Raw genomic sequence first — 25735 nt, 5'->3', positions numbered from 1 at the left:
CTGACTTAGCCGCTTCCATAGGCCCATGTATATTTGCAAGCCATACTTTGGATGTGGCCTTATACAACCCACCTGCTGCAGCAGCACTGCTGATCCGTACGCTGTGCTTAGTAGGCATGTAAGGCAGTGCTGACGGCATGGGCAGGCCAGCCACAGCCTCGATGGAGTACAGGAACTCCCCGATGGATTCATTGATGAAGAGAATAGAGCACTGGCGCTTGCCGGTGTGGAATGGGAGGAAGTCGATAGCGATGACCGCCGAGCTGTGGCTGTCTAGCTGGAGGGACTGACGGGCGCAGTGGAAGGCACTCAGCTGGTTACTGCTGTCCTCTGATTGGTGGAAATGAGACAGATTGTTATCACATGGTTTGGATACAGCAAATTGATTGGCCGTAAGACGTCACTTGCTATTATGTCACAAATGATTTTTAACGGCATATTTTTAAGCGATGTATGGCTAACTTCACAATGGCTAGGATTCAGTTCAATTAATATGACTGTTTTTCTTTCTATCTACCTTTTTATCCAGGAGAAATATAAGCCAATTTCAAAAGGAGTAAGCTGTGAACAGGATTAAGCTGTGAACATTTATGTATTTCGGCAATTTGAGGCAAAATGTTGTGTGTGTCCCTGTTATTTCTGAAAAAAGATTTTGTAAATTTAGGACACATCCTTTAATGCCTTTTATCTCCAAGAGTGATTATGTAAGGCAAAGTACCTGCCAAACGAATAAACAATAGTTTGAAGTCAATTTTAATGATACTTGCTTGGCAATTAAACAGGTAAGGTGTTACAGGGACACAAAAAATGTCACATTTAATTGCGTAAGTGCAACAAGGTGGTAACTCGATTCTGCAACAAAGTCGTATCTTGCGTGAACATGCTCCGTGCAACGAAGTCACATCTCACGTATCACAAAGTCCATTGACTTTGTGTATACATCTGGTTATTTTAAGCGAGATACAACCTTTTGACATTGGAAACTCGTGTTTCACGTACATGTCGTCACACGCCATTTTAGGAGATACGACCTTGGTGCACGGACACGACAATTTTTTGGAATGTTCCAACAAATTTACTACCAGAACAGTATGATTTCTTCTAAAGTTTTGGAGCTTTTATAAAAGTCTTGCCAAAAACAGATATTGTTTAATTTTTTTTAAGACAAGCAAATCTCAAGAGAATGACTCCTAGTAAGAACTTACGTTCAAATAGCTCACTCCTTGGGCTCTGATTGTCAGCTTTCGGAGGGCTGGGAGTCCTCTCTTTCTTCTGTCCGTGATCCGTCTTGGATCGGACCTTCTTAGGAGGGCCCTGTTTCTGGTTAAGCAGGCCATTCTTCTGAGTGGTAGCGTCAGTTCCAGGGAAGGGGCTCTTGGCTTCTACCAGGACGATACGGAACTCCCCTGCCTGGTCGAATGGGTTGGTGACCTCCAACTCTACCTTGTGTAGCTCGTAGCAAGGGGACTCGCATTTGACTGTTGTCTGTAGCAGCAAAACAAGTCATGAATAGTAAATAAAGTTAGTGTCTTATTTGACTGTACACTTATAATGATCTGCATTTGTTTGTCATTCTGCATGGTTGAAGGGTCTTGACAACGTTAATTTTTTATTGCAGCCCGTCACTTTGGGAACAATCTGCCAATAATCTACTAACATAACTTAAAAGCTTAATATACAACATTTGCTTTTGCCTTAATTTTCAGGAATGGGTGGATTTGGGGGTCACTATTTATGGAAAATACAGTTGCACTGACGTGTTTAAAGTTTTGTGTTCATAGATGCTGCAAAAAAACCCAAAAAATGTGATGCGATCAAGCTAAATGAGTCGTTTGTCGACCCTGGATTTTAAAAGAGCACAATCTCAGCATTACTGCTGTAAAAACCGCATGCAGATACTATTTTTAGTTCAATAATTATGGAAGTCGGAACACCAAGAGATGTGATGAAGTGGCCTTATTTTGGCCTGAATCTCCAAATGAAAGTTCCCGACAAACGACTCATTTTAGCTTGATTGCATCACAAATGCTGTTCTTGTATTCTAATTTCCTGACCCTACTTCAGCTGAAAAGGAGCAATTTATAGACGTTTTTGAATTGTCAGGTCAGGGAATCAGATTAGCTGGCTTGTACCAGTTCACGGATGTGTAACCAACGGCAAACAAAATGTAGACTAAATTTGGTAAATGGGGGGGGGGGGCGCAGTATTTGAAAAAAAGTCAGTCGAACATTGTTGGAAATTGATACAATAATTCCACTTATCTTGAAAATAACAGCACACCAGGTGCCATGATTTCACACGATGCTTGAGACCATTATTCACTTACAGTCAAACTATTCCATAATAATTTGGAAGTTTTGTTTTTTGATGTTTGCAAATGTTGTATATTACCTTTCACAACCATTCTTCATATCACATCTAAACACATGCTTCTTCTGTAGATAGCGGCAACCTATAAGTTTTTAGTTTTACTATTATTCAAAGTATCTAACTTGAAGTTGTCCTCTTTTTAGAGTAATATCATCATTCTGAAGCAACTACAACTTACAGAGGGCGTGATGTTATCAATTGAAGTCCTCAGGTTGAAGACCAAGGTGGTACCACAAGCAGCACCAGCCCTCCTTCCAACAAGCACCAGTACTCCCTCCGCAGGACGTAGGAACCTACTGGTGAATTCCACAGGTAGGTCGTGCTTGCCCTTGGGGGCGATGCTGACAGTGTTGCCCCTGGGTAGGGTGAAGTCTCTGGCATCGCGGCCGGCAATCATTGCGTGGTAGATCAGGGGTTTTGTGCTGGGGTTTGTCAGGCGAACCTGTGGTGAAGAAAATCAAGAGAACAGTGATTTCAAGCTGTATATATACTGAGTATGGTGAGGAAATAGGCCATGAATTGCAAACGAAATGAATTTTTAAAAGTGGCAAAACTATTGGTAAAAAAAATTCTTTATCAAAAAATATTGGAAACTTACCTGACGTGCCACACAGGCATGCAGCGACCCTACAAATTCAACGGTAGTCCGTGGTGTGTACTGGGGCAGGCGTTGGTACAGATGAACGCACAGTAGTAGCAGGGAGATGGGGTTGGGATCAGTGACATCTATAGCCTGTCAAATACAAATTCAAATGGTTATTATAGAAGGAAATAGTTAACTTTTGACTGGCTTTGAGGGAAATAGTTGAACACAGTAGGAACAGGGGGATGGGGTTGGATCAGTGATATCCATAACCTTTCAAATACAGAGTCACATGGTTAAATAATAGGAGAAAATAGTTAACTATTGACTGGCTTTGAGGGCAATAGTTGAACACATTGTGGTATCAGGGAGATGGGGTTGGATCATTGATATCTATGGCCTGTCAAATACAAACTCAGATGGTAAAATAATAAAAGGGAAATAGGCAACTATTGACTGGCTGTAAGGGCAATAGATGAACATATAGTAGTAGCAAGGAGATGGGGTTGGGATCAGTCATATCTATATAGCCTGTCAACTACAATGTCAGATGGTTGAATAATGGAAAGGAAATATTTAACTAGCGACTGGCTGAGAGGGCTGTGAGAACAGATGCATATGCAGTAGTAGTAGGGAGATGAAGCTAAGATCAGAGATATCCAAGGCCAGGCAAAACAGAGGACAGGCAAATGGTTAACTTACAGAAGGATAATAGTCATCTACTGCCTGGCTAATAGGGCAATATTTCAATACATGTGAACTCATAACAAAAATGTAGATCAGTTAGGCTGATTCAGCTTTAAATGTTCATGTCAATCCACACTTAAAATAATATTGTTCCTTCCTCACATCACAACGGATTTTAAATAAAATTCCAGGGATTTCTTGTGACTAACCTGAATATCATAGTCCAGCCCGATGTATCTGAATGCATTGACCACTTGGAGGGCATTGTGAAGGCATTGTTCGGCAGTTGCTGGCTGTGTGTACATGCTCTGCAGATGGCTCTTGATCTGAGGCAAAAACAATAACAAAAAATTGTCATTTGTAAGGATATCATTGGACGATACAAATCAACATATCTAGTGCTACGGACACAGTAGTTAGCAGGACAAAATTTCAACGTGTGTAGACTTGTTCGATGTGTCTGAAACTTGCCGTGTGGAACATAGATATGAGGGCTGAGCCTACTGGATCAATCTATTGTCTTGCTTGTAATGGCCCAATAGTTTATCAACTCACCAGGAATGGTACATGAGCTGCGAGCACTGCAGCAAGCACCAAGCCATCCAGGAGATCATAGTCAAAGTTGACTACCCATCGAGAGGGTGGGACCCCACCTGGATGGAAAGAAAAGAAAAATATGGAATGAAAAGACACTCTACCGATACTTCAAACTACATAAAGCAGTTAACACAAAATGTAGGACATGTACATGCAGCTTTAGCTCCATTGCACTGACAACTGCATGATGACTGCATTTGCAAAGCAGATAGATGTAATGCCATGCATGATTTCCATTGGTGCAATTATGATGAAGATATTTTTGTTAAAGGGAATATACATCATTTGCTTTTGCTGTAATTTTCAGAAATGGATGGAATTGGGGGGTTGGAAATATATAGCAAATATAGTTACACTGACTTTTTTGAGGTTTTGGGTTCGAAAATGCTATAAAAACCAAGAAAAACGATCATTTTCCTGTAGTCTGGCTCCCTGACTCCATATAAGAAGAAAGAGAGCAGTTTACATACATTGGGGAATTGTAAGGTCAGGGAACCAGTCTAGCTTGCTCGTACCCGTTCATAGGTTTGTAATCGATTGCAAACAAGTGCGATGGTCAATTGGGGCCAGTATTTGAAAAAAAGCCAGTTGTTTCCAACGCTGATCGGCCGATCAGCGTTGGAAATTGATACAAAAATACCACTTTTCTTGAAAATGACAGTATACCAGGTGCCATGATTTTACAGGATGCTTTACACTGTCATTCACTAACAGTCCAGCAAGGTATTTCAAAATGATTTGGTAGTTTTATTTTTTGATGTTTGCAAATGTTGTATTTTCCCTTTAAAGACCATTTGCAGATATGCAAAAAGGAATGGACCAAATTATTGTTAAAAAGCTTACTTGGTGTAAAGATAGTAATGACACTAAACTCTCTGTGAAATTATCCATTCTGGCATGCTGACATTTTGAGAGAAAAAAATAAAAGAGTGCTATCTCCAAAGATGTGTCAAGTAGTGACACATTTTTTTGAAATTGCCGTTTGTAGTTGATTTGTAATTGGGTGAATCCGTGAATGGGTGCAAGCGTTGACACGACGCTAATGCGCTCTCAGCTGCTATTATTCGTCGGTTCAGTGTGTGACATCACGTAGTTGAAATCAGCTGAATGAGAATCAAGTCCCAAATGCTGACTTTGGGATTGTGTCACAAGAGGGGGCAATTCAAAATACGACTCAGCAACTTTTGAACTGAAATAGAGATCCATTTTATTGTGTTTTCTCGACACATAAAGCATTCACAGAGCTCAAACTTCATTGGGTTAGTTGTTAAGCACCCGTCTTTAGATTTTGAGCATTTTTGGTGATTCAAAAGGGAAAAAATGGCACAAATGAAAAATGGTCCATTCTACCTTTTAGCTTTGGAGGCAACGACTTAGCCACATTAAGCTTTACCCATTTCCTTGTACAGTCCAATACAAAAGCACAAACAGCTTATGGTACACAATATATGCAGCATGCTTTTGCAAAATTAGAGCAAAGTTACAAAAATCTAGTTCTGACGATTTTATCACTGACACAAGTACGCAAGTTTTCTAATGTTGTTTGACAAATGTGAGTCAGTCAGTCGATCATGGGTTTTTGAAATAAAGTTTGACTGATATAAAAACAGCAGAGTTTTACAAAAGACTGCAACTTTTGAAGGATTTACTAGCAATGGCTAATTGGTGACTTTACTTTCGTTTTGTAGGAGTGTCAAGCACATCACACATTATTCATAAGATGGAATTGCATCGGGGCTAATGTAAATCAATATAGGTTTTGCCCTTCACCGATGTATAAACACTGTATACTCAGTGTGTTACCTATATTTGGCTACAGGGCCATCGCAGATTTGTCCTTTGAAAAAATATAGGTAGAATAACAAGCAATGGCAGCCATTTTGAAAATTTTGAAAATTGCTTGTTATTCTACCTATTTTTTTTTAAAAGACAAATCTGCGATGGCCCTATAGCCAAATATCTTTCTCATGACATTCTCTGACTGTGTGCCAAATGCCAAGCTTGTATAATCAAAGGCACAATCCAAATATTCAAACTGAAAACTCAAATTTAATTTCAGCTGAATATAATCACAGTTTTCACACACCTGTACAAACAAAAAAAGCAAGTTATAGCATCAAAGCAGTAGGTGCAGTTTCAGCAAAAAAAATTGTAATGAAAAATCAATAATGTCCATAATGATATGAAATTTGATTTAGCGTGAAGCATGTACAGTGATTCCATATACCAGCATTGCATATTTTGCATTAGCTCAGCGATAGCTAGCGAAAAAAGGTATCACATGTTACCTCTTGGAGCTTCAAAAAAATATGCCGACTCTGACAAGTAGAAAATAAGGAACATCATCATTCACATTATAACTTTTTTATTATCGATCACAAACATCTACAATCATGTTATTTATTTATTTCATTCTTATTTTAACTGGGTAGCCCATTTAGTGGAATCCACTGGTCTCCCATGGGGGCCCAGTAAAGAGAAGACAATGTGAAGAAATTACAGTTTTAGATGTGGGAGGAAAAAGCAAAGAAGAATATTCAGCGAGAAACCTACGGAATCAATTAGGGACTGAAAACCCAATCCACATGTTGGCCCAGGCAACAATCGAACCCGGGTCACAGCGGTGGAAGGCGAGGAAAGATCTGGCCAAGTTGGGAAAGAGTTCCATACTTGGCCACCACTCAGACCTCCTGCACAAAGTCTATGGGCCATGACAGAAAAAGTTCAAGTATATAAAAGAATCTTTGCACTCATTAAATAGTGTTTCCTCATCAGATTTACAACTTTTGGTACCTTTCAGGTTATATTAAGAAATATGAGTGGTGGCCCAGTATGGAACTCTTTCCCCAAGTTGTTTCTGTCACCTTTTTGTTTAAGGGCTTTTGCACACATCTGGCCACATTTAAGAGGGAAAATCGTAGACGAACTTTTGTACCGAGGTTGTTGGTATTTTGGTATTTTGACAACAGCATTCGGTATTGTTCGGTGTAAAAATATATTGTCACTTTACAATATTATTGAAATATAGTCCAAGCCTTTCAAATTAAACCAGATGTGCCATGAGGTTAATACCACGCACTACGGGAGTTTGTTGAATTCAGAAAGGTTCTCCAATTCCCAGAAACTTACGGGAGACCAGTGTTGTAGTCGAGTCCATCACAAGTCCATCACAAGTCATCACAAGTCATCACAAGTCATCACAAGTCATCACAAGTCATCACAAGTCATCAAAGTCATCACAAGTCATCACAAGTCATCACAAGTCATCACAAGTCATCAAAGTCATCACAAGTCATCACAAGTCATCACAAGTCATCACAAGTCATCACAAGTCATCACAAGTCAAATACAAGTCATCACAAGTCATCACAAGTCATCACAAGTCATCACAAGTCATCACAAGTCATCACAAGCCATCACAAGTCATCACAAGTCATCACAAGTCATCACAAGTCATCCAGTGCCAAGTCAAGTCAAGTCAAGTTATTCAAATGACCAATGACAAAGGCATTATTTTGTCATTGTTTAACCCCAGTTAACTGTGATTGGACTTGTTGACTGGACATGTGATTCACTTGTGAATGGACATGGGATTTACTTTTGACTGGACTTGTGATGTACTCAATAACACGAGGGTCAACTGACAGTACCTTTATCGCAGTCCTTCCATATCTTGTGTCTCTGCTGTTCATAGTGATGGTTCAGCCAGGCCAGTAAGATACGTTCTCCTACGCTGTAGATGTTACTACACAGTGGGTCTGGGTTGATGGCTGGCAAGCTGGATGATCCTGATGAGAGAGCTTTGAATTGACGCGGTGTGATGCGGGCTAGCACCAAAGCCTGTAAAGACAGTCAAATACACGTAAATGAAGTTAAAGATGCACTCCCTATGCTATTTTCGAGTACATGTATCATCCCGAAGATAGATTCTTTTCTCTAAATTGCTCTTTATCTCGCAATATGAAAGTTATTCACCTTGGAATGAGTTTACAACAGAAAAAATAGGCCCATGTTAAGTTTTTGAATTATTACTTTTACAATTTTGAATTATTGGCTGCTAGACAATAATTCCTGTTCTCACGGGGTAAACCGGTTCCTGCCCTACAATCTGTATCAATAATGTACAGACCAGGAACCAGTCTGCTCGCAAAGCACATCTGTGTGTGCCCAAAACTAAAACCTTTTCTTCAGAAGTTTGCAGATGTCCAAATAAAGGAAAAAGGAAGCTTTTTGGTCGGAATAAAACATACAAGTTGAAAAACCCTCCTATGCAATCCTGTGCACAGTTGTCATTTCTGTCAAAATCAATCAAGTGACTGTTTTGAACAGTGAAGAGCACCCAGCCTACATAAAGCAGGATTGACTGGCTGTGACTGTTTGTGTAACGTGATAAAGCTATGCTTTAACTGTACTTGATTGATAAGCCAGCTGTGCCCATACTGGTACTTCTTGCCTGCTTTTGTCTGTTGACTGAATTTGACAAGTGACAGTGCTTTTCAGACAGCAGTAGGGTTAATTGGAACAAAAATAGAAATAAATTCATATACATTCCCTGGAGCTTAAACCCATGTTACTTTCAGTGTCTGACTGGTAAATCAGTCAATGTCTTTTGGAAGCAGACTGGAATCACAGGATATCGTTTATGAATGCTTCCGTGATGTAGATATCCTCCCCTATCAGCCTTCTAAGTCCTCTTAGACCACCACCCCATCTTACCTTCAGTGTCTGGAGCAGTAGATCAGTCCAAGCTCTCTTGGAGACGGACTCAAACAGGATCTCGTCCAGGGGTGCTTCTTGGATGCGGATGGCCACCGTGCTCTTGCCCTGTTGCTGGGCCTTCTTCCTGTCTCGTATCTGCTCCTGGAGTTTGACCCAGCGTTGGTAGTCCTGAGGCTCAAACAGGTACTCTGGCTTGACGTTGGCCACAGAGGCACCTTGGCTCCTAGAATTTGGAATTTGAAAAATGATAGTCACCTTTTTCCTGTCCTCTTTATGTGAAATAAACAAAAGGAAATGTACAAAATGGAAAATGTATACCAGCCGCTATTGAGGTGTTTTTTGTTATTTAAGGTCAGAAGCACGAAACGTACAAGTGGTCCACTCATGCGTATCCCAGTGGAACAAAAGTACACACCTCAAAAAGATGGGTGCGGTGCAAACAATCTGTTAGAGCAACAGTCAAGGTGATATCCGGTTCGCAAGTGTGATATCATTTCAACTTAAACCACACCCACTGCCTACTGCATAGCATTGGAATCGGACGTAGTACAAAGCTGCGTGTTTATAGCCAATAGGCGCTAGTAATCAGTAGTGCGTGAACGTGTATTGCAGTACCCTACGAACAGGATAGGCCAACACTTTTTGAGACCGGAGCTCATTTGAATTTTAAAGCTATAGTCCATCATTTGCAGCCATCCGAAAAGTAACTGGCGTAATTATTGTTGAAAAACAAACTTGGTTGAAAGATAGGAAGGGAACTAAACTCCCTGTGAAATTTTTCTTTCTGGGAAGCTGTCATTTTGAAGTAATCAACGAAAGAAGGCATTTCCAACGGTGATTCTTAAGAAGCACCGTAGGAAAATTTAAATTAGTAGTTCGTTTTGTTATTCAGCGAAGCCCGCAAGCATTGGCACGATGCACACGCGCGCGCGGTTGTTATAATTCGTCAGATCAGTGCGCGACGTCGCGTATAACTGCAATTCAAAACAATTCAAAACATGATTCAGTAACTTTTGATTTGAAATTGAGATCTTAGAATGCTGTTTTTCTTGGAATGTACAGCTGAAGCTTACCTGAAACTTCATCAGGTTAGTTGCTCAGTATCCTTCATTAGATTTTGAACTCTTTTGTTGCTTCAAACGAACAAAATGCACAAATTACAAATGATGGACTGTAGCTTTAAGAAGCAGGTGAAAATTTTCTATATTTTCTGTTTAGTTTTATAGAAATATATCAATGACACAAGTTCACTTAGTTCAGCAATGTTTGGTAAATGCAAAACAAGTAACAGGTAAAAGTGATTGCAACCAGAGCTCTGCTGAATTTTACTGCACTTGTAAAATATATAATGAATAATGAAAGGTTTGCGGAAACACCATGTGCGAATAATTTCTCAACTAAGAGAATGGTTCTGAAAAGAACCAGAGGTATAAACTCGACGTTCCGGTCAGTATGCTCTGACCGTCTTTGTAAAATATGCTATGTTTCTGTTTATACGCAGTCGCACAGCATTGGATCCGTTAATCTAGCTTAAGGTGTTTTTAGATAATAATGTTGCCAATTAAGAATGCCGAAGAAACATTTTTTGCTATTTTTTCCCCCATTTTTCGTTGATAAACATTGGAAGATGATTGTCTCCTTGTGAGTTTAACATTTTAGAACAATACCCTCTTTCTTACATACAAATTGTTTTCCTCGTAATTTTGAATTATATTTCTTGGGTGCTCCCAAAGGCTATATTTGTCTTTTTTTAACATAATTATCTTACAAAGAATCTTCTGTTTTCTTTCATTCAACTCCAAACAAATATCTGTGACTTTCCTCAATATTTTGGATTAATTTGATGATATTTTTTTTAAGGAAGCCTTTCTGATACCTCAAGAAAGTCAGCAAAGTAGAGTGTTGCCAGTGCAGCTGCAGGACCCTCTCGGTAGGATCAGCAGGCAGGGCTTGGTTGATGGGGATTCCAGGTACCAGACGACCACTCATATGAGCCATTAGGTCATAGATGGTCTTGCTGCGACTGGTCTTGGAGTTGTTGGTGGCAGGGCTTCCCTGGGAGGCCTTGTCGCGGGCTTGCTCAGGAGCAGAGTTCTTGGCGACTCCACTGCAGGAATGAAAAACACACAATTTGGGGGATTATAGTCTACAGTGTGAGTAAAAAGGAAAATAACGGGGATAATGTTAAGCAATAATGTTTGTTACATCAATGAAGCTTGTATTAAATGAGCATGCTCTTCCACTCATCTGAAAAAAAATTACTGAAAATGACCCATGCTATCAGAAGTTATGGATGTTTTACTAAAAAAGAAACATTTTTACAGCTGTCCATGGAATGCAAAATGCTTTGAAGCTATTGAGCCAAGTGAGAACCAGAGATAACACACAGGCATTCAAATGCAATTGAGATTTAATTGAGTCAAGACTGATACTTTTTCTTTACTGTCAGATTTTGTGTTTTGTAAGTGAGGAATAAATCAAATCTTTTTCTTGAAATTAGAATGGTGAGATTTGTCTGTTTTCAGTTGCAAGTTTTCCTTCATTGTATTTAAAGGGTATTCAACAATGCGTATTGGTAAATGATCAGTGGTGGACAGCTGAATTTTGTAGTATATTTTTAAGAACAGAGTTTGCAAGTTACGTGAAATGTTCACAGTTACTATTCAAAGACATGTACTTTGTTCCTATGTATTTGTTTTTAAATGGAGCAAGCCACATATCTATTAAATATCGTAACCCGGTCACTTTCATTTTGACTCCCACTGTATCTTAGCATGACTATTTGAAAAAACACACAACAAATCAGGTACATATTTCTGTTCTTAGTGTTAAAAATGGTAATGAGAGTGAGGAAAAAGACTTAAGTTAACAAAAAAAGCAGAAAAGCCAGATTTTGACATCTACGCGACTGTTTAGAAAAGGCGTTATAATAATTGTAAGGAATTTCAGATAGATATTTGTTATGAAGTTATCTAGGGTAACTAACTAGTTTCCAATTGTTTGGTTTTCCGATTAGCAGGTCAATGATACTAGACTACTTCATGAAGTCCACCAAGCTGTTGATCTGAAAGACAGACCTAATCTGATACAATAATTACACATTCTAATTCTTAGCACATGAATAAGCTGAGCGATATCTCTTGCTTAGCTGCATCAACCCGTACCCTACCTTCTCAGTCCTTCAGGTACGGAGACCGGGTAGGGACCCCCAGACCATCCATGCAGCGTGATCCATCTCTGTATGGCCATCAGGACCTCCTGATGGAACACTCCTTCCTCTGTGTCCTCGTTAGGGAAGGCTGCGGAGCCCAGGGAGCGGGAGGCTAGACCAAGCCGGCTCTCTGGGTCGATGATGGAACGGTCGGCAACGGCACGGTTGACGGCTCCGTCCCGGGGAGTGCTACGGTAGGTAGACTCTGTAGGTGACAGAAGACAGTTGCTTACTCAGAATGTAATTTGGAATCTCAAGTACACACAATCATGACATGTAACTGTTAAAAAAAGGTCTATTTAAATTGAAATTTAAAAAATAAAACATCCATAGATACATACCTATTCTGAGTACTTGACTATAAAATTGCGATCCAGTTTACTAAGTAGCAATAACTTCAGTTCCAGATATATGTACGACATTCTCATATTTATTAAGATTTAAGTTTGAAATCCCTTTTGGCCCCGCATGCATCTTTCACATTTATATGTAGTTTTGAAACAGCCACAAAGGTTTGTATGGGTTTTTTGGCCAAAATTATTTAAAGGATACAAGTTAAAATTTCAGAAATATACATTTGCAGTTATTAAGTAACAATAACTTTCAACTCCAGATACATACATGTATATGTGTGAAAATTTCATTTTTATCAAGATTAAAAAGTATGTCATTCTCTATTGGCTTCAAATTCCTTTCACTATAAGTTTTGTATGTAGTATCAAACCAGCCTAGTGTTTGAATGCGTGTTTGATCAAACACAACAGTTGAACAAACTCAAGGATCAAATTCCATACATATTTGGCAAAAATTCACATTAGTCCAATCTTCACAGATACAACCATTAAAACCAGTTTTGGAGCTTCTTTAGACAACAAAATAAGTTCTGTGGAAGGAAGTCTCTGTTGTGAGTTTCCACCAGTTCTGTTCAGAACCACACAAACTCACAAAAATGAATGCTTGTCACATAGTGCAATGGTAAACATACTCTAAATGCCGAATTTACCATGCAAACCTTCAGTGCCCAATTTCATAACACTGCTTAATAGCAGGAAAGTTGTGCTTACTGTAGCATAAAGTAAAGCTACCGCTCAAGCACAATTTCATGGCGTGGATGTGCAAACGGTTGTGCGCGCATGGAGATTTCTATTGCTACGTCACTGATTTAGCAAATTTTTCCTCTGTGGTTACGCATGTTTTTGCTGTGCTTACTGCTTAACAGTCTCTATGAAATAGATGGAGGTTCTGTTAGCAGAAAATTGACTGTTAAGCAGAGCTATGAAATTGGGTCTGGATCTTATCGTGAAGGCTCCCTGCACAAGTATCCACCCCCTTAACGGCAAAAGAGGGAGAGTTGGGAAAAGTCCACTGGAAGAGACATTTGTATGTATTGCCGATGGGGCCTGACGCTCACGCAACAATGCTTTGGCTTTGTGCACATTCTGTATATAATAAGTCGGCGTACTTCGTGCTATTCATGCGCAAACCAGAACACAGACGCGTGTGTCCCAACCACTGGGCTCTCTAAAGTGGTAAAAAGTGCCCACTCTTGTTCACGCACAGAGCCCATAGACATCTTAAACTAACCTGTGATGCTGTCAGTAGATTCCTCGTAGGTCGAGGTGGTTGCACCAAACCGTGAGCTGGTACTAGCCGAGCTTCTCTGAGTAGATGGTCTACTCGGTGACTCCACGGGGATCATGACCGCTTCCCCGACGTTCCCCAGACTCTCTTTAGAGTTGGCCGATGAACGCCGCCCTCGCAGGGTCTGTCCCTGCTCGGTGACGATCTGGAAGTCGGTGCGGTGCTGGGCTACGAAGGGATAGGCTGTCAGGAGGCAGTTATCGGCGGTGGCCGTGACTGGGATGGAGAAACTGTGGAAAAAGAAAAGAAGTTTTGCAAATCATTGATACTTATTAAGTTATAAAATAATCTGGTAAGACTACAAGTGATGTGCAAGCCTTTTGAAGACTTTAAAACCAGAGCTGTAATTAAATTTTTACAAAACATTACCAAAGTCAGTCCCAAGACATCTAGTTTCAGTGTCAGGTGAAAAGCTCAAACGAATTGTAACAGAGGCATTACTTGTCACTTTGCAGCTCTGTTATAAGCTCCATGCACACGTACCCCTCAATGGTAAGAAAGGGAGAGTTGGAGGAGACCACAAGGAGAGACATTTGTATGCACTGCCGACGACGCATGATGCTCACACAAAGACGCTATGACTTTGTGCACATTCAGGATAAGTCATGCGTACTTCGCGCAAACCAGTATGTGTACGTGGTGTGTCTCTCCAACTGAGCAGTGTTGTAGCAGTGTCCTCACAAGTCCTTACAAGTCCTTCAGGCTTAAGTCAACAGAGTATGGCCTAGCGGTTACGGATCGTGACTTATGATCAAAAGGGCAGGCGTTTCGAATCCAGCTGCTGGCTATGTGTAGTGTCCTTGGGCAAGCCACTTTATCCCAACTTTCACTCTCCACTCAGGAATATAAATGGGTACTGGCATTAGCTGAGCAGTAACCTTTTGACTGGCATCCCATCCAGAGGAAAACAGAAATATTCTCAGTCATTTCATGCCACTGAAAATGGAGATAAACACCAGCCTGATTGACCACATTGGCTCATGACAGATTTTACTTCCTACCCACCTGTTTCCCTGAGTATCCACAAACTTGACCGGCTGTGTGAAGGACACGGGTCTAGGCGAGCAGAATGTGACTTTACACTTCAAGATGAACGGTTCCTCGTCTCCTTCATCCCCACAGCAAGGCTGGATAGTCTGGTCATCGGGGAAGGTCACGCTGAGAACAGACATCTTGCTGCCGTCGTCTAGCTCAACGTCTGGAAGCTCAACATCAATCACGGTCTCCCTGAGTAGGTACAAAAATTTCTGGTATTAAAATTGATTTCAAACATTGCTTTTTAACAAACTAGAGAAAATTATAAAATGGTCACCATTTGCCTGAGATGTGGGCAAGCATTCTAGTCTTTTTTCAAGGTCCTCAATTAAACTATTATTATAAGGTTTTACTGCAGGAAGGCACCAAATTTGCACTCACTGAGTACGTGAAACAATTTCTGGTATTAAAAAATGGTTTCAAACATTGCTTTTTAACAAACAGGAGAAAACTGAATGGTCACCATTTGCCTGAGATGTGGGCAAGCATTCTAGTCTTTTTCAAGGTCCTCAACTTAACTGATATAGTTTTACTGCAGGAATCAAGCCTAAGGCACCAAATTTGTGCTCACTGAGTACTTCGAATGAGTAAGAACATGAGTGTTTTGGATACACAGCTGACACAAATATTAAAAGAAACGTACAAATACAGGGTGAGTCAGAATGATCTAGACCCAAGTTCACCATTACTTTTTGTGGCAAATAGAGTACATTGAGGAAAAAACTGAGTGTTTCATATGAATGGTTATTACCTTGTCTTCCACAGGAATTTTGAATTTTTTAAATCAGTGACTGTGGTGAGGAGTTATGCCATTTTCATTGAAGTGGCTCATTTTCCAGTCTGCACATGGAATTGGTTTTGCCTTTTTCATGTGTCAATAACTTCAAGTGAGTCAGTCACCATGACTAGGTGTTTATTTGTTATTACACTGCTTCACATCAGTACGTAATTTCAATAAATCTGTTGAACCATGGAACCGTAGTCAGAGTGTTTTTTAACGTGTGTTCTTTGCTAGCGCTTTTCTTCAAAAAGGTACAATGGATATACATGAAACTCTCACCAAATATGTTCAAGATACCAGCCTATAACATATCTCATTTGCACTTATTTTAAAAATTGCTTCATATTTTTAATATTTTCTTTAATTTGGGTCCAGATCATTCTGACTCCCCCTGTATTTGCAAAAGAACTCGGGCTTTACACAAGCTATTCCTATGAACAGTGACATAAGGATTTATTTGTCAATGTGCGTCCGCTGTTATGTATGACCTGACTTGTGCTTTGATATGTGACTTACTTGTGAATGACTTATTTATTGATAGGTAATCAACTTTTGCATATTGAGCTGTGACTGAGTTGTAATTGACTGAATGACAAATCTGCCACTCACTGAGAATATACTACAGTGGAACGTGGCTATACCGAACACCGCTATACCGAACATTCGGCTATACTGAACATTGTCCTTGGCTCCCGATTGTCGTGTACAAAACATACTGAACATTTTCATTGAAAAAGCCACAGAGTTGCGATTATTTCACCAAGGAATAAAAGGGGCAAGCCATCCATTGCTGTAGTTAGTAAGCTCAAAAACTGTGTAATTACATAATTCAATAGTCGGCACGTGTTCAAAGTCATCTTTCAGTAACTACCAGGGCGTGCAGGGTGAAGTTCTGAAGGGCGATATTTATTGAAAAGTGAGTACCGGAGCACCAGCAGCTTAAAATCGCTATACCGAACGATCGCTGTTACAAACAATTTCTGTGGATCCTGCGATGTTCATTAAAGCGGCATTCCACTGTATTATACTTGCTGTGTTGCCTTTTTAAAGAAATTCTAAATAAATGTTCAGAACAAACTTACTTTCTAAAGCCAGCGGCCTGGATGGTAAAGTCAGCTGACACTTTAGTTGCCAAGGGAACCGGGGTCAACACAATGGCCAGCGGGTCAAAGGTCAACTGGGGTGACTTGAGGACTCCATAGAGGTGGATATGGAGGTAAGGTCGAGACTCATCATGGTTGAGGATGATGGGAACTTTGGCGTGAAATTCTCCCGGCTCATCTAGGTAGAATAAAAAAGAAATACAACTTATTTGATATTTTGTACTGTAGATAAACATTTAGGACAGCAAACCCTTATTGTTATACATGACGGTTTGGGGGAATTTTGACACCATCCATAACGGGGGTGCAGTCACACATTGCCTAGTTCGCGCCGGGATTAGTTTGACAGTGACCGGACCCAGGCACGGGATTTTTTTCAGGAGCCTCGATGCCAGACGGTTTCAGGCCGTCATCTGCGGGTAGCACACCCTGATATTTCCAGCCTCGCTCGCTGTGAGCGGGTCACTGACAGATATTTCCGGCCTCGCTCGTGTTTATCCGTCATCCGTTCCGAATACCGCAAAACCTTTGCGTGTATACACGTCATCTGATGTGAACTGGTTAATGGCATATAGGATCATTTGCATTTCTCCCAAAAGTAACCTACCAAATTATTATCAAAAAGCTTACTGGGATTAAAAATGGAACTGATGCTAAACACCATGTGAAATTTTTTTTCGTCTGACTTGCTGTCATTTAGAAGAAATCAAGAAATGTAGGTGATTTCCAAGAATTAGTCAATAGATTGATTTTTGGAAATAAAGAGTGCTATAGACAAAATCGTGTTTCGTAATCAAAAGGTTTTTGCATGGTTTTTCAAAATGGTTCTTCGAAAAGTATAATATCCACTGAGCTGAAACTTCAACAGGTTAGGCTTTTAACATTCCTCTTTGGGATTTTGGAGTGGTGTAATGATTGAAAAACGAACAAAATTTTTAAAAAGCAAATGATCTTATGTGCCTTTAACTAGTTCACGCCGGGATTATTTTGACAAGAACGGAACGAGGCTCGGGATTACTTTTCACTCGACCTCATGCCAGGTGGGTTGAAGCCATCACCCTCGGGCAGCACACTCATATTTCCGGCCTTGCTTGCTGCGAGCGGGTCGCTGGTAGATATTTCTGGCCTAGATCCCTGCGTGTTTATCCGTCATCCGTTCCGAATACCGCAAAACCTTTGCGGGTATACACGTCATCCGTAGCGAACTGTTAAAATAGCTATTGCATTACTTCTTACCTGGACAGAACATGACACCCAGTGGGTAGGTCTCCCCTGGTGCTAAGGTGTCCTTGACAGTTCCTCCTCCTTCCTTGAAGGACAGGAACGGCATCCCGTTAGGCATCAGGAAGCGGAAGATGCCTTCCTCCATGGCCTTCCCACAGCTGCTCAGATCCAGGCTCCACTTCAAACTCTTGCTGCTGTTGTTGACCAGGAGCGTTCCTTGGGTCTGGGACGGGGAGCCGGCCACGCCAAAGTCTAGGTAACCAGACGGTAAGGAGAAGTCTAAATTGGAATGTGAGAGCTGTAGGGGTTGACGCAGCGCCGTAGCAACGATGCGACGACGCGGGGTCGCTACAGTAACCAAGACAGGCCGTGGGGTGATGATGTGGTTGATGCTCTTTGTGGAGGGGGCCGGGGTGGGTGGGAAGGGGGTGGACTCCGGGGTAGGGGCCTCGGTTTGGTTGATGGAGACCGGCATGATGAAGTCGTAGGACGCGACCTCGGTGGGTTGGAAGTTGAGCTGGCATTTGATGGTCTGCATGCCGCCCACGGTGACCTTGTAAACGCCTGGGTTCATTGTGTCTTCAGATTCTAAACGTTACACCACAAAAATCAATTGATATTGGACTGTTACTCTGATTTTGTTAATTGCAAACGTAGCAGACTTAACATTAATAAGCTGGCAGAAGAGTCTGGTGCTAAATCTGGTGCTAAATCTGGTGCTAAATCTGATGCTAACTTGACCAAATATTTCATTTACAGTTTTAATATATTTTGTACGACAGATTACTTTTGGGATGAGATATAAATTTCAAAATTAGCTTTTTCCCTACATTGATGCAAAAAAAAGTATGTTGGAGAAAGACAAAATCACAATATTGAAATTTAGTTTTAATACATTATCCCAATTGTCAATAGAATTAAAGTCTCTTCAAAATGACAAGTCAGGTGAAATTAATTTTGTAAGGTTTTACATTCTAATCCCATCTTTACTCAACATTTTTTATTTCTCAGTATTTTTTATTTCTCAGTATTTTTGATTTCTCAGTATTTTTGATTTTGTACTGCAAATGGTACTTTAGGCTTTAAATAAGTAAGGATATAAGTTAAGCAGAAGGAAAGCTTCGTGATTTACCTTCCATGACATCGGCGTCAAACTTGAGCGAGAAATCACGGAAACGTGACAAGTCAAAGACCACCTTGGCTCTCGTCCTGGCTTTGTTGATCAGTTTGAATGGGACGGTCAGATTAGAGGCACAGTAGACACCGCCAAGTTGGAAGGTGGGCTGAATGGAAAGATGGAAAATTGAAGAATTTCTAATATCTGAAACTGTACGTAATCATAATTCAAAGCACTTGAGACAAATTATGGAACATTAAAGACAGTACAACTCAATGGAGAAGTTAGTCTTACCCATAGAGCTATATTAAATTACTAGAGCGCTAACTTCTTGAACAAAGTAATGCCAGCTGGGCGCATCCATGTTTGTGCACAAACCTATGGAGACCTAGAACTTTTGTACGGCTTTTGTACGGCTATTTGCATATCTGCGTTTGTATTCCATACTGGTGCGTCATCGAAGCCGATACGCCCAAAACTGAAACGCACGATCAGCAATTGAGCATGTCATTTTGCTCTACACAAACAGCGCAACGCATGCGCGAATTTGCTGAAGATGCTTTTTGCCATCACCTCACGTTTTTTTAAACCGTCAATGACGCGCTTAAGTTGTTTGCGTATGTTCTACTTGCGCGTTGCATGTAGAGTACACTTTCAAAATTCAATCCATCTAATTCCTTATGTTCTTCAAACACGCACATGAATTCAAAATGTCTGCGCCCAGGATGGCTTCAAAGCATCTCCGCGCACAGAATGAGGAGTTAGCGCTCTAGTAATTTAATATAGCTCTATGGTCTTACCACATCGATATCCACCATGGGAGGTTCCACGGTGCCCCCCATCCTCAGCTCAATAGTCTTCCAGCCTCTGATAGCCACCTCTAGCCTGGTGTCAAACTTCATGACAGCTCCAGGGGTGAAGTAGATGCCTAGCTCAGTGGTACCGCCCACGGGAACCACGCCTTGGACTGGTGTGACGGTGAGGCCGGGTACCGGGCTGGGATCCACGACCTGGGATCAAAGCCAGAATCGGAACTGAGTCAGTCACAAATCAATCACAAGTCAAATCACAAGGTAATCACAAGGGCAATCTGAAGCATTCACAAGTCAAGTACAAGTCTGGACACAGGTCAATCTCGAGTCGAATATGAGTCAATGATAAGTCAATCCTAAGTTTATCATAAGCCAATCATAAGTAAATCATTAGTCAATCAGAAGTCAATTAGAGGTTGATCACAAGTCATATCATAAGTAATATCACAAGTCAATCATGAGTCAATCACATGTCAATCACAAGTCAATCAGAAGTCAACACAATAAATCACAAGTCAATCACAAGTCAATCTCAAGTCAATCAGAAGTCAGTCAAAGTCAATTGGAAGTCATCACAAGTCAATCACAAGTCAATTACAGGTCAATTACTAGTCAATCAAAATTCAGTCACAAGTCAGTCACAAGTCAATCCCGAGTCAAGTCGTAAGTCTAGTCACAAGTAACACAGTGTCAAAGGAATGCCGATATCTTAGTTCACTTGAATAGTTTGACACCTGATTTGAAACTGAATGGCTGATGATGGACTTGTGATTGACTTATGATGACCTGATTGCAACTCTGAAAATGACGTAACAAAAGCCTCTACACAAATTTAACAATTTTCTAATTCAAATGGTAAAATAAGTAACTTGTTAAACAAGTAACCAGAAGAAAATGGTGTGGTACCTGGAAGTAAGCGTGGTTCTGGCTTGTGTTTTGCAGCACAGCAGACCTGGAGGTAGTCAGATGAAGAGGGACCTGACCAAACAACACTCGTCTTTCCATGAACATCACTTGTGTAGAACCGAGCTGTGATGCACAAAAGTCAGTTTTACAAATTTGCTTCCAACTTTTGCATGGAATGTTATTTGCCCTTCAAATCTGGTAATCATTTTTTTAAACAAGACCCTCTATACACTGATAAAAAAATGTCCAAGCAATTCATTCACCTATTAACTTTTTAAAGTTTTAAATGGAAAGAGCAACTTGTGTACAATTCAAAGAGCACAGACAAATGGCCAAACACAGGGACTTCCTTATCAGAAAAAAATGGGTTTAGCAAAAAAAGATTACCAGTCAACATGTCATGCTATTCATATAAACTACTTGTAACTGGTTTCGCAGCTGCTTTATGCTAAGCACATAAATCTGCCCAGATTATTTTCTGGAATAATGCGTAATAATTTAGTAAGCCCACATATTCAACAGTACTGGTGCTCAAGGCGCTACATTATTATTACCCCTGCTCACTTGGGCCAATGAAACATTCCAAAGACAATCTCACCTCCCTGGGGAGTATTAAGCTTGATGCTGTCATTTCAGCGCAAAGCAGCTAAAATCAATCACAATAACCATCTCTGTCCTCACAGGCACCCATTTACTCCTGGGTGGAGAGAAGCAATGAGTGACAAGGTGCCTTGCCCAAGGGCACACGCACCACAACCACAGGCTGGACTCGAACCCACAACCTGCAGAATTACCCGCAGACCACAAATTCAATGCTCAAGACCACAAGGCCACGGCACTCCACATATGGAATGGGGCGATCATCTTCACTGCCCCCTAGAAGAACCAGGGCTGTACTTAAAAAAAAGAAGCCAAATTTGAGTTTAAAATCATTTTGAACTTACATCAGCGAAGCATTTGAGTTTGAGCGTGTCCCCACCGTGCACCTTCAGAGCAAACTCTCCATCTTCTGGTGCATGGTAGGACGGATGGAAGACGACCTCACATTCTAAATCCTTCAGAGGGTCCACAGTGCCTGTAAGAATGACGACAAGTATCAATTACTGCCGACAGAACTCCATGATATGGACTCTGTGTACAATAACCCCTCAACAATCAGGGAAGAATGTAAAATTACCTCGTAAAAGGTGAGGGTAAAAAATGATTTGCTGCCTGTTTAATTCACATACTCCCCTTACAAAAAGAGCGAGTTGGGAGAGATCACTGGGAGGGAAATTTAAATGCATTGCCGATGGTGCTCAGGCGAAAACGCTATGGGTTTGTGCGCATATGGAATTTAAGTAATTGCGTGTACTTCATGTAATAGCTGATGAATCAGTATACGTAAGCAGTGTGTCACTCCCACTGGAGCTCTCGGAAGTGGTCACAAAGCACCCTCTACTGTTTGTGCACGGAGTCGATATATCGCAATTTTCTAGTAACTAGTGAAAAAAAATTGAGTGTGTTTCTCATCTCCAGATCACACACTAGGGAATTTCAAAGGTTAAGTGGATTATATACTCAAAGAAAACTGGAAGTGGAGGCCAACTGTAAAAAGAAAGTCACAAGCCCGTCTGTCACAAGCCAATGTGGCCCATTAGGCCGGCGTTTATCTCCGGTTTCAGTAGCATGAAATGACTGAGAATATTTCTATACCCCCCAGGTACCCATCTATACTCTCTATTGGTGGAGAGAGGCAAGTGCGGCTGAAATGGCTTGCCCAAAGACACAACATATGACCAGCAGCTGGACTCTAACCCCCGACCCTCTGATTGTGGAGAGAGGCAAGTGGGGGTGAAGTGGCTTGCCCAAGGACACAACAAATGGCCAGCAGCTGGATTCGTACCCCTGACCCTCCGATCATGAGTCACATCCCTAAAAATTAGGCCACACTCCCCACATGAGAGACCAATTGTCTGTGTAGTGTACCGGTATATTACTGTAGTGTATATATCTGAAAGCATTACAACAGAACACAGGTAATGTTTTTACTTTTTGTTCAACAAGAAGACAGTTGATCATTTATATGATTACTAGGATTTTGACATACCGGATGCAGGTCTGATGGAGAAGGCAGTACCCCTCTCACCCAGGATGGGTTGCCATGTGAACTCGGCCGGGTAGTTACGGGAGTTACGTAAGGTGATGATGTCTCTCAAACCTGTGTGGGAACAAATGATGATGTAATGATGACATCTTAGCAGTGTTGTAGTTAAGTCCATCTCAAGTCCATCACAAGTCTGGTCAGAAGTAAATCATAAGTCTTCACACAAGTCCAGTGACAAGTGCAAGGGATCAACAATAACAAAAGAATGCCTTTGTCAAAGTTTATTTGAATAGCTTGAGACTGGAGGACTGGTGGACTTGACTGCAACACTGCATCTTAGTATTAGCTGTCGTCACTGCTACAAATTATGCTCAGAACTTTCTGGTAGCATGTGAGGAAAAATTACTTGGATGGGACTCAAGCCCACAACCCACACACTGGTGCAGACATCTTTAACTTGAAATTGATGTAACTCTGGTCGGCTGGCCAGTGCAAATCCAACAAAGCAGACAGCCCTAAATCAATGACTTTCAATCAGGGATGTAGTTGAGTCCATCACAAGTCAAGTCACAAGTAAATCACAAATCGTATGTCCATTCACAAATCCAGTCACAAGTAACAGGGATATGAACAATAACAAAGGAATGCTGTTATAACAGTTCATCTGAATAGCTAGTGACTTTTACTTGAGACTGATAGACTTGTGATGGACTTGCAGGGACTTGTGATGGACTTGACCACATCCCTGCTTTCAATGGAATGTTTATGTCAGGAGGATGTACACTCTCAATAGTGAATTTTGCCCACTGACACTGCATGCTCAGTAATTTCTAAAAACAAAATGACAATGTAATAAAAGCAAAACCTCACATTGATTTACACCCCCTCCAATGCAATTTCCATCTTATGAGTAATTTCTAAGAACTTGTAGAAAACGCCACAAGCTAAATTCTAGCGAAACAGCTTACAAATGCACACATCTTCTCTACTTAACCACTGACAGACCTCAACTTAGTCTGCCGAATATGACACGGTAAGGATTTTATTCATGACAGTTACCGCCCAAGGTAAAGAAAACTTCAATCAGTGATCGAAGAAAGAAATACTGTTTAAAGAATTAGCAGATTTGGGCAAGATCACAAGGGAAAAATGTGCCTACCTGCTTCAGCTGGCAGTCCTGGGGTAGGCTTGAGCTCCAATCTCTCTGTTGACAACTCCAACGCTACCGCGACCACATCAGCATAGACTATCACATGCTCCTTGTTCAATTTGTTGACGGTGTATGTTACGTTCCTATGGACAAATGGCATGAAAATAATACATATCTACAAATTTTGCTCCATTTAAAATCTTTTATAACCAGATTTGTATTATAAAATGCCACACCATTAACAGGTTTTATGCACACCAAATTTCTCAGGAACTACTAATTTTCCACGGGGAATCAGAATGAAAATTGGGTCCACTGATTTTGTTTTTAACTAATTTATTTTTGAGATATTAAAATGCACCACTCTACGAAACAAAATTGACTAGGTTGACATGGTGACTTAATCTTTGCGTGATCTTGAGTGCTTCTTCAAATATCTCCAACATTGCTCGGTTGTAAGCACTGTGGCTTTGGGCATCTTTGGACCTCTTTCGTCCAAAAACGTTATTTCAAGAATTGTCGTCACAATTGTCTTTAAACATCACCAGCAATAAAACCTCAGTTGAAATGTTAAAAATATTCAACAAAGTCCTTTTAAAGGCCTGATTTTATAAATCCTATTGTTTACCTAACCAGGGTTGTTAATAATAAACATATTGTGTACTACAGTTGTTGAAACAAGTATTCTGTGTCATTTTCTTTGTTGTTCCAAACAGTAAGAACACACAATAAATTGCTTTTGTTGTTAGATGCAACAGGTTTCAGGGTCATTGCTTTAAAATGGTGACATTCTTTGAACGGATTAAGCAATACCCTGTAGCTCAGTTGGTGAAGCACTGGGGGGGAAATCTGAATTGAAAGATCCAAATCATGTTAACTTTTGTAAATAAACCTACGATGAAATAACAAGGGTTTAAACATATCAATTTACCTCTGGAATCGTCCCTTGGTGTTGGATTCAAAGATGAGTGGAAGTGCTGCCTTGCAGTTTGGAGGAACAACTTGAGACAAGGGGCTGGTCTGTCGTAACTCACGACAATCAATCTAAAGACATGAACCACATTCCAGAATGATATCACATTTTAAATCTTTATGTCTACTTGTTTTGTTTTCAATCTCCAATCTTGTGCATGCATTTCTAATCTTGTGCATGTACGTTTCGTAAGTCACTACCTTATGGAGACGTGTATAATAGGGAACAAAAGATTGTATACGTCTCCACAGGGCAATTTCTATAGGTGAAAACCTCTCCACAAGGTTATCATGAAATAGATGGATTTTACTCAAAACTAGGAATTTCCAAGGTGTGTTGATCTGTCGCAAATTGAAGTATTTTATGTAAGGGATATAAGTCCAAATTTCAGCCCAGAAAATAAATTCTGGTTAAAATAGGAGCATTTTGAAACGAGATTTTCACATTCTAAAATTTTAGTACACGAGAACAAAGAAATGACTCCACAAGGATACAAATTTCAGTACGTGCGAATTGCATGTGTGAAAATGATCTTTATTTGTTATGTTTAGGCCTATACCAAGTATAACTGACATGAATGAAATTGAAATTTTGTTTCAAGGACAGACAAGGGGCATCCTTAATCTTTTCTACCTAGCATGTGGCTGTACAGACAGAAAGCAACAAACAATGTAAAGCTAGCATATCAGTCACAAAAGTATGAACAGCAAGAATTAATTTTGTTTGAAAGAATGTACAGG

The 25735-nt window shown here is 40.5% G+C and overlaps 1 protein-coding gene across 1 annotated transcript in view; it reads right to left on the bottom strand.

Moving 5' to 3' along the window:
* LOC119722129 (cilia- and flagella-associated protein 47-like) overlaps nucleotides 1-25735 on the bottom strand; it is a 64586-nt gene that overhangs the window by 23639 nt on the left and 15212 nt on the right. The window contains exons 13-33 of the mRNA XM_038192170.1: nucleotides 24954-25066; nucleotides 24032-24165; nucleotides 22876-22986; nucleotides 21731-21861; nucleotides 20787-20909; nucleotides 19869-20078; nucleotides 19084-19234; nucleotides 17964-18539; nucleotides 16707-16905; nucleotides 14814-15035; nucleotides 13752-14038; nucleotides 12126-12372; nucleotides 10833-11063; nucleotides 8954-9179; nucleotides 7888-8077; nucleotides 4196-4293; nucleotides 3850-3966; nucleotides 2969-3103; nucleotides 2549-2812; nucleotides 1206-1485; nucleotides 73-330 (exon numbers count right to left, since the gene is read on the bottom strand). Of these exons, the coding sequence (XP_038048098.1) occupies nucleotides 73-330; nucleotides 1206-1485; nucleotides 2549-2812; nucleotides 2969-3103; nucleotides 3850-3966; nucleotides 4196-4293; nucleotides 7888-8077; nucleotides 8954-9179; nucleotides 10833-11063; nucleotides 12126-12372; nucleotides 13752-14038; nucleotides 14814-15035; nucleotides 16707-16905; nucleotides 17964-18539; nucleotides 19084-19234; nucleotides 19869-20078; nucleotides 20787-20909; nucleotides 21731-21861; nucleotides 22876-22986; nucleotides 24032-24165; nucleotides 24954-25066 (4303 nt within the window). The remainder of the gene's footprint in view (nucleotides 1-72; nucleotides 331-1205; nucleotides 1486-2548; nucleotides 2813-2968; nucleotides 3104-3849; nucleotides 3967-4195; nucleotides 4294-7887; nucleotides 8078-8953; nucleotides 9180-10832; nucleotides 11064-12125; nucleotides 12373-13751; nucleotides 14039-14813; nucleotides 15036-16706; nucleotides 16906-17963; nucleotides 18540-19083; nucleotides 19235-19868; nucleotides 20079-20786; nucleotides 20910-21730; nucleotides 21862-22875; nucleotides 22987-24031; nucleotides 24166-24953; nucleotides 25067-25735) is intronic.

Source organism: Patiria miniata, unplaced genomic scaffold (genome assembly GCF_015706575.1).
Source record: "Patiria miniata isolate m_02_andy unplaced genomic scaffold, ASM1570657v1 HiC_scaffold_14, whole genome shotgun sequence".
NCBI lineage: Eukaryota > Metazoa > Echinodermata > Asteroidea > Valvatida > Asterinidae > Patiria > Patiria miniata.
This window is presented reverse-complemented; position numbering and strand designations above follow the sequence as displayed.